This window comes from Streptopelia decaocto (assembly GCF_964273445.1).
Source record: "Streptopelia decaocto genome assembly, contig: HAP1_SCAFFOLD_92, whole genome shotgun sequence".
NCBI classification, from domain to species: domain Eukaryota; kingdom Metazoa; phylum Chordata; class Aves; order Columbiformes; family Columbidae; genus Streptopelia; species Streptopelia decaocto.
In genome coordinates this window covers 4,598-13,657 of record NW_028115951.1, presented here as the reverse complement: position 1 = coordinate 13,657, position 9,060 = coordinate 4,598, and the positions used below count along the sequence as shown (strand labels likewise).

Here is a 9,060-nt window from a genome sequence, read left to right as displayed (position 1 = left end):
GTGAGGGGATCTGGGGGTTCTGGTCGACAGCAAGTTGAACATGAGCCACCATTGCCCCTGGCAGCCAGGACATACTCTGATTCCATCATTCTACCAGGGTGCAGGATCGGGCCCAGGGCAGGCAGCACTTCACTCGAGGCTCCCGGTGATGCAGCTCCTGGGAGAGCTCAAGAAACGGCGGCAGTTGCCCATAAGTGCTATTTTTGGTCTCTCCCCATCGCTCTCTGGCCGGCTCCCTGCCCCCATTCTGTAATTCCCCCCTCTCTGTCTTTAGCCAATTGTGCTGGTTTAACTGCAATCGAGTTACTTTTCTTCAACACTTAGAAACTCCTTTGGTTTAGTTTGGTTTTGGTTTGGTTGTCATAGCCAGCACAGCCACTGTTTGGGTTCTGTTTGGGAACAATAAGATAGGATCCCATGACAGAATTAATGTTTTTCTTCACGTAACTTCCCAGTGGTCTTGAGGTTATTTCTTTAACTGTATTTATCTCAATCCACAAGATCGTCCCTTCCCTTTTGATTCTCTCCCCTATTTGGAGGTGGGGAGTGAGAGAGCGGCTACCGTGGATGTGATTGCTAGCTTGAGTTAAATTCATTTATTAATAAACTCATTTATTAATCCAATTAACAAATAATTTACGAAGGGCAAACCCTGGCCAATAGATGAAGGGGATTATAGCGGTGCATACATGGAAGTACGGAAAGAGGAGGGGTAGTTACGGAGGATGCACTGGATAGTGTGGCACCTGAGCATGGCACAAATGGCATGAAATGGCAGGAGAACCCCAACAGCATCCTGGGACGCCCACTCACCAGCCCCGTCTCTCAGGAGCCCCTCGGAATCCTCCAGCAACCTCTAGGAAACGCTCTTGCCCGTCAGCGAGCTGCCCCGAGCCCCTGCCCATCCTACACGCTGTTGGAGCTGCCAGGAACACAGAGTTCCAACCCTCCCCAGCCCTGGAATGCCAGTGCCGAGGGGAGGGCAGAATAACAAGGGGCAAAATGCTTCAAAATTCCACACCGACACTAATTAACCCGACACAAACGAACCTCTGACACAGATGAGCCAGATCAAGAACAGGAACATTCATGGGCTGAGGAATCGGGTTTGCAAATCTTCTACAGCAATCTGAACAGACACAGCATTTTTTATTTTTTGCCTTTGTTTCTGCTCTGGTGTCAGCTGAGGCTTTCTGGTTTTGCCATCTTCCCGTGAACCCACACTCGATAAATGCAGGTATATTTCGGGTATCCCCAGTTGCTCTTGACAAGAAATTTGACGTATTAAAAGGCTCTGGGAAGTGCCTGTGAAGAAAAGAGGCAAAAGGAAACGGAGGCGTCAAGAGCCAGAGTGCAGTCAATGGATCTGCCCCTGCCAGCCCGGCTCCTGCGCAGGAACCAGCTCCCAAAAGTGCTGCGGGCCCCTGTGCCCAGCGAGAAAGCGTTCACGCTCTTCCTGCTGTGGACGTGCGGGCAAACCTGCTTTGCTCCCTGGCATCTCTCCCCCGCAGGTGGACCGTACCTTCAGCGGGAACGTCTGGATGGGCTCTTTCAGCACATTGTACATGAACGTCTCAAGCAGAGTTTCCTCTTCTCCGTCCGCATCCAGTCCCTCAGGGGCGAAGCACAAGGAGAGCAGCTCAGACTCATCCCAGCACCGTGGGGACGTACGCGCTGGATCAGCCCCGTCCCGTTCCCAGCCTCTCCTGGGAGCCCAGCGCTCGTCTTGTACTGGTTGGGCTGGAGCTCAGTCTCCACCTGGAGTTTTGGTGAAGAACCCTGAGGTGCCCTGGCCAGACTAAGTCTTGAGAGGCAGGAAACCTCTCGAGCCCTTGAAGTATCATGCCAGGGCACGGCTGGGCTCAGGAGAGAGCGGGACACAAACCTCTGGGCATGCACAAAGTCACTGTTACGGCTTTGCCCCAGGGCAGAAGCGCCCAGCAGACACTTACAAAGACGGCGACGTCTCTGGGGGCGCTAATGACGGACCCAGAGGGAGAGGCTTCCTTGGAGATGTGCTGCACGGTGACGGCGCTCAGGTGGACTCGTGCTGGCAACCGGATGACCACCTGGCCCTGGCATCCTTGGAAAGGCCAGCAGTTCCCTGGGGAAACATCTGGCTGCACCCAGAACAGCAGAGAAATGAAGCGTGAGAGAGTGCTGGGGCAAACACAACTGCTCCTGGAGCTTGCAGCACAGGCACCGGGGTGTCTGTGGGGTCTGCTGCAGCTGGGAAATGTCCCTGAGATCAGACTCCAAGTTCCCAGGAAGGAAGGAAACCAGCACTGAGGATTTCTGCTGCCCTACCTGCAGAACAGCCTCAGGAGGGTTGGCAGCACGAAACAGCTGGATAACGCTGCAGATCCAATTCCCTTGGCAGCTGTAGGTCTGGGAAGTTCTCCGCATGTCGATGGCAGCACCTGGAAGGAAGGGGGGGCAGATGACTGCGAGCGGAGGACTCGGTGCTCAGACGCGACCCGTGAGGCCGCTGCCAGCTCCTCGTTTTTCAGTCCTGTCCTCATCACCAGTTTGGAGAGCAGCGCCGGGAGCACGGCTGGGCTGCTTGTGTCCGTACCAGCGCTCTGCAGGGCCCAGTCAGACATCTCCACGGAGACTTGCGAAGCCGCCTCGGACGCTGCCTGGTTGAGGAACAGCACGGTCAGCAGTCCAAGCCCACCAACAACCCCAAGGAGGCTTTCTTGGGGCTTCTGCCCAGCCAAACCTCCTTCCCCAATTGCACGCTCACCTTCCTTGCGCTGATGAGCTGCACCCTCAGCTGAGCCACCTCCTGCAGCAGACGCCGCATAGTTTGAGTTTGTGCCGCCAGCAAAGCCTGGTAATCGCTGAAGGACCAGGAAAGCAGATCTCGTCAGAGAGATGTCCATCCCCTCTGGGGAGCGTCGGAGCTCAGCACGGAGCACAGACACGGGTGCTCGCCTGGCTTTGCCAGCGCTTCCCTCCTCACCAGGCTGAGCAATGCAAAGGCCAGAGGGAAGGACGGGAGCCCTGGCCTTAGGAAAATGGGTGCAGGTAGCACGAGGTGTTGGCTGAGGCTTCTGCACAGACCCAGTTCCAGCTCAGGAAACATCTCTTACCTCCGGGTCTTCCGTTCGATCGCAGACCCACAGATCTGCTCCTGAAAGGGAACAATTCCCTGTTAGAGTCTCCACCACCAGAGCTGCCGGGGCTCCCTGGGGGAGGCTTCCCCAGGAGACACGGCACAAGCTGCTCTTTCTTTGGGTCGCCCTGCACGGAAGCAGAAGAGCCCGTGATTTCTCCAGCCGCTGTCAGCAGCGCTCCCTTGCAGGAGTCACCCACCTCCATCCATCCCTTTGCCCGTGTTGTCCACCCTGGCATCGAGGTTGTGCAGTAAATGCCAAGAGCCACCAGGAGCAACAGGAGGATGACTCGGAAGCACCTCATGTCCCTCAAGAACTGCATCCTCTGCCTGTCCATCACAAACCAGTTCTTTTTGGGGGCCATCTTGTGCCTGAAAAAGAGAGTCCAGGGGCTGTCAGGGAACCAAGTGCTGAGCGAACCCCTTCAACAGCTGGATTTGCATTCTTAGGCTGAAAAGCTGGAGGAACATGATTTCTGTCCACACTGCTCAACACTAGTGGCAGCTCTACCCCAGAGGAAGAGCTGCAGGAGCACCTTCTGAAAGAGAAGGAAAATAATCCATAAAGAGCAAATGAAGACTCCTGTCAGCAGCCTTGTGGTGTGGACCTCGCTCTCTCTTTGGCTGAGAAACCAGGATTGTTCTCACATAGAATCACAGAATAGTTTGGCTTGGAAGGGACCTTCAAAGCTCATCGAGTGCAACCTCGTGCCATGAGCAGGAACGTCCTCACCCTGATCGGGTTGCTCAGGGCCCCGTCCAGCCTGGCCTGGGGTGTCTCCAGGGATGGTTCATCCACCACCTCTCTGGGTACCTGGGCCAGGCTCTCACCACCCTCAGGGCCAACGATTTCTGCCTCATGTCTGGGCTGGGGAACACGCCCTGTTCTCCCCTTTGTTTGCACTGGCCCTGGACATCCCCTTCCCCCCGTCCACAGCAGAAACCTGCACTACGTACACGGCAAAGACGGACACACTCAGCAGACGTGTCCACAGGGAGACCAGGGCACCTGTCCCATGGCAAGTGAGGCTGAAGACCATCCCTGGGCAAAAAAAAACAGAGACAAGTCAGGCCTGTTTCTTGAGGTCTCCTCTCCAGGAGTTCACCCCCTTTGTCTCTATTTCTTGTATATCTCCAACCCTGGCATGACTGGGTGCGGAAGCAGAGAGCAGAAGTCTCACCCTGCTCTTTATCATTTTAAGGGCTGTGCAGAGAAATGCTACTTAGGCGCACGGTGCAGCTTCCTCCACGATGTCGGCGAGTACATGGCCGCAAAGCGGGGCGACCTGGGCCGCAGCTGCATGCTCTTCCAAACCTTCAGCAAGTGCGTTTACGGTGTCACCTGCCGCTTTGCCCAGTCCCACCTCGGAGCCGGCTACCAGAACATCGTCAACTCAGACCTGGCCAAGCAGTGGGAAGGGAAGACGCCGGTGAGGAACAACCTCTCCAAGGACCTCCAGCACCCGCTGTGCGAGAAGAAGTTTAACTTCAAGAAGGCCGATGAGTATCTCTGTGATCTGGCCAAGCCCCATGGCGACAGTGGGAAGGGCGGCAAAGCCACCGGGTGCTCTGCAGAGGACCAAGAGGTGCCCAACTGCACAACAGCCCAGGAGGGCCTGGGAGATGGCCCCGAATGTCCTGTGCGACCAGAGCAGGGAGAAGATCCCAAACCAGACGCCTCCCAGAGCGATGAGGAGCCTTCCTCCATCAAAACAGCCGGCCCGGTGACAGATGAAGATCTTATAAAGCTGCGGGCATGCGAGAAGAAGAAGGTGAGTTTGGTTGAGGGCTGCCGTCTCTTGTCAAGTGGCTGAGATTGTGCTTGGGAAGACAGGAGGGAGCTCTGGGCTGGGTGAGAGGCAGAGGACAGAGCTGCCTGGGGACCGTGTTACTGTTGTGAGGAGCGGGATGTGGGAAGGTGAGCTCTTGGGGTCGTGGTGGTGTCCTTGGAGGGGGAGAAGCAAGAGAAGCTGCGGCTCCTTGCACGTGGAGGAGCTGAGCTGTTGGTGAGGGTGGAAGCGAGCTGCTGGAAGAGTCGAGGCTGGGGCTGGTTGGTTTGTACTGCACAATGCCCTCCTCTCCTCCTTGTCACCTCCCGCCTCTCCTCCTCGTCACCTCTGTCCTTGCACCCGTTATCCAGTCTTGCATCCCTCGGTCTGTAACTGCTTTGAGTTTTCTCCAAGCCGAGAAGTGAAAACAGCTGGAGCGGTTCAGTTTCTGGTTCTTTCATCCAAACAATACATTCTCAGGGAATAGCTGAGGTTCCTGAACAAAACCAGAGATCTTCTGGTTTTCCCACTGAGTTATTCCCATGGCAAGTGATAAACTTGCTGACTGGAATATCTTCCTCCATCCCTCTTGTTTCTCAGCTGGAAATCCAAGGCAAGCTCTACTTGGCTCCACTCACCACAGATCATTCTCTCCTTTTGTCAAATGTTGCTGTTCCACATTTGGAGCAGGGCAGATCTGAAGAACCACGTCTCTGCTGTCTCTCCCAGTGTGGTAACCTCCCTTTCCGAAGGATCTGCAAGCGCTTTGGGGTGGATGTCACCTGCGGAGAGATGGCTGTGTGCACCAACCTGCTCCAGGGCCAGTCCTCCGAGTGGGCTCTCCTCAAATGCCATCACACCGAAGATATTTTTGGGGTGCAGGTGAGTGCTGTCACCTTGATAACCTAAAAAAATGATAACTCGCTTCTGAAGAGAAAAGCTGCTTCTTGAACTCAGGCAACCTGTCCCCGCCTAGGTAGCTGGAAGGGGCGTTTCCAGACACAATGACCAAATGTGCAGAGCTCCTGATCCAGACAATTAAAGTAGACTTTGTAGACATCAACCTGGGGTGTCCCATTGACCTGGTCTACAAGAAGGTAAGATGTTCTCTAGCACGTTTTGTGAGTCCTGTTGCTCCAAGTCTTGAGATGCTCCAAAAGTCTTGAGATGCTCCAAGTCTCAGCTGCATCCCCTGAGCAGAGAGCTGCTGTGGAGCAGCTCCAAGCAGCATCTTCACTATGCGAGGAGGCAGAAAATCTTGACTCTCCCGCTTTTTGTCCCCCAGGGAGGAGGCCGCGCCCTGATGACTCGGACCAACAAGTTTGAACAGATCGTCCGAGGGATGAACTCGGTGAATCGGCGCATCTGCCGGCAGCGGGGGATGAGCTGATGGAGCCGACTCCTGCCACACCCTCCATTTCTGCAGGTGCCGGACGTCCCGCTGACTGTGAAGATACGGACGGGGGTGCAAGAGAAGATGAACGTGGCTCACAAAATAATCCCCAAGATCCGTGAGTGGGGAGCCTCCATGGCCACGGTACAGGGATCATTGGCCGGCGTCCGGGGAACTCTGCGCAACACAGGGGTGACTTTACCACTCCCCGCAGCCCAGTGGCTCTTTTAAACACCCTTGCCAAGCTGCGTATGAGGTTTTAGTGTTTTCTGCTCATGACTGTGAAAAATTCAGGTGCGGGGAGTGTTTTCGTGGGTGCTTCTGAGCTTTGCGTGCATGACAAAGGGAGATGGTCCCTGCAGTGCTCTGGGAGGGAGCTTTCAGCCCAATAAACCTCATTCCAGAGGGATCCTTGACCCCTGCCCGTGTCATTTCCTTTGCTGAAGCCCGTTATTTCCAGTCTGCTCTGCCTCCTCCGGGCGTTTTTTGGGGTCTCACTGCAGGTTACTTCGGCAGCTCCATGGCCGGTCCCGGGAGCAGCGCTACACGAGGGGCGCGGACTGGGACTACATAGCAGAGTGTGCCAGAAGAGCCAGCCCCATGCCTCTCTTGGGTAGGTGTTTTGTTTTGTCACATGGAGTGGAAGTGCTGTGTGTTGAATTGAGGAGGATTAGCCTGAAGGAGGTGGAGTGTCAGCAACATCCCTGGGGGGCTCAGAACATGAGCTGCGGGGCCTCTTTGGCCAATCTGGCTCTTGGACCCCGTGTCCTTTGTGAATTTTCTCCCATGCCTGGATTCGCTCAGCTTGACTTGCCCTCTGTATCGCTCTGACCTCTGGCTTCTCCCTTCTGGACAGGAAACGGTGATATTTTGTCTTATGAAGATTCTAATCGAGCCCTGCAGATGGGCGTTTCGGGAATCATGATCGCAAGGCAAGTGCTTGTGTTCCCCCCTGGCTTCTGAGCTCCATCGGTGCAAGAGTAAAATGGGAATTAAATACCTGAACAGACTCGAAACACCAGAAGTTTCTTCTTGGCGAAACTACTCTTTGAAAGTTGGTAAAATCACTTTGCATCTGTGGGAACATCCAGCAACGTCCTGTTGAAATTGAGATAAAAATTCAAGCGGCACTGGCTGCCAGGTGAGTGCTGGAAAGCCTCTTAGATTAGTTGGCATGTTCAGAAGCATCAGTGAGGGAAATAACAATGCACTTCTTTGCTGCAGAGGGGCGCTCATCAAACCGTGGCTTTTCACTGAAATTAAGGAGCAGCGCCACTGGGATATCTCTTCCAGTGAGAGATTTGGGATCCTCAGGGACTTCACCAGCTACGGCCTCGAGCATTGGGGCTCGGACACGCAGGGGGTGGAGAAGACGAGGAAGTTCCTGCTGGAATGGCTCTCGTTCCTCTGCAGGTAACTCTGCCGGCCGGGGATGCTCAGCACAGCGAACCCGCGTTGTCCGAGCCACCGCACCCACCGCTGTTGCGTTTCACTGCAGGTACATCCCAGTCGGCTTATTAGAACACCTACCTCAGAAAATTAACGAGCGACCGCCTTACTACATGGGGAGAGACTATCTGGAGACGCTGATGGCAAGCCAGAATGTGGATGATTGGATTAAAATAAGGTAAGAAAGTGTTGAATTTCAGTAAAATCGGTGGGAAGGGACAAGGCAGAGCACAAAGTCACCTTATGGAAAATTTTAGTTGAACCAGCATCCAGGAAATATGTTAAACCACCTGAACTCTAAAGAAAAGTACTGTGCACTGAAAATACAGTGTGAAATAGTTCAAGTCTTAAGCGAGGCCAAATGTGATCGCGCTAGCGCTGACTTCCATCATTTTGGGACCTGACCTTAATGCGGTTTGGCACGAGCAGGGTTCTGGCTCCGCACACGCACAGCGAGAGGTTGGGAGCAGCTTTTCGGAGGCTTGTGTTGGTTTTTGGCAAGTCCTGGCCAGCGGTGACGCCGCGTTCAGGTCACCAAACCCGGCACCGACCCTGGGGGCTCTGCGGCGAGAAGGACGTTGCCCTTACCTGGTGGTCTCGTCCCTCCGGGGCTGTGGTTTGGGGCTGAAGCTCAGCACTGTGGGTGCTTTTGTGCAGCAGCCTTCATTTTTAGGGAGATTAAAGTCTTGATTTGAGACAGCTGAGTGTAGTCACCATTGCTATAGAGCCACGGGGCCATAAAACAACTGTGTATGGTGCACTGAACACAAACCTTCCCTTATTTTTTTGTTTTATTCTTCTCTTTCTTCCAGCGGGATGCTTCTGGGCCCTGTACCTACCAGCTTCACCTTCCTGCCCAAACACAAGGCCAATTCCTACAGATAGGGCTGAGGAGCCCTTTCCCGTGGCTGCGAGTCGAGCGGAGGCGTCGAGGGGCGGGTTGGCTCCAAAATGAAATAAAGGTTGATGTTTTTAGAAGCCCGGTTGTCTTCACGCCCCCAACGAGAGTCCTTGCCACGAGTCCCGCAGCAGATGGGCTCAGCCAGCCTCGCGGCCAGCGGTGCCTCGCTAGTAGAGAACAGTGCGATTAATTAACAGCATACGGGCCACTGCAGAGCTCCGGCCTCCGGTTCGCAGCAGGAGTTGTCCTGGCTCACATAGCGAGAGCAAAAGCCCTCTTGTTCCTCCCAGGATGTCCTTGGTGGTGCCAAATGGTCCATGTACTATGTACTGACCCGATCCCCGGGGTCCTGCAGAGCACAAATAGTCCCAGCACCTTAACAGATGTGCAGCATCTATCCCGTTTTTTGGGGAGCACACAGTGGTGGGGT

General features: G+C 54.7%; 1 protein-coding gene across 1 annotated transcript; it reads left to right on the top strand.

Moving 5' to 3' along the window:
• Positions 1 to 4,263: 4,263 nt before the first annotated feature.
• Positions 4,264 to 8,707, top strand: LOC309452501 (tRNA-dihydrouridine(47) synthase [NAD(P)(+)]-like; the record flags this gene model as incomplete). Its single annotated transcript, XM_082077122.1, has 10 exons — positions 4,264 to 4,890; positions 5,488 to 5,769; positions 5,868 to 5,984; positions 6,173 to 6,238; positions 6,314 to 6,424; positions 6,797 to 6,893; positions 7,137 to 7,212; positions 7,505 to 7,693; positions 7,779 to 7,907; positions 8,542 to 8,707. 10 exons carry the CDS (start codon positions 4,264 to 4,266, stop codon positions 8,612 to 8,614), a joined length of 1,767 nt encoding a protein of 588 aa, XP_081933248.1. The 3' UTR covers positions 8,615 to 8,707.
• Positions 8,708 to 9,060: the final 353 nt, after the last annotated feature.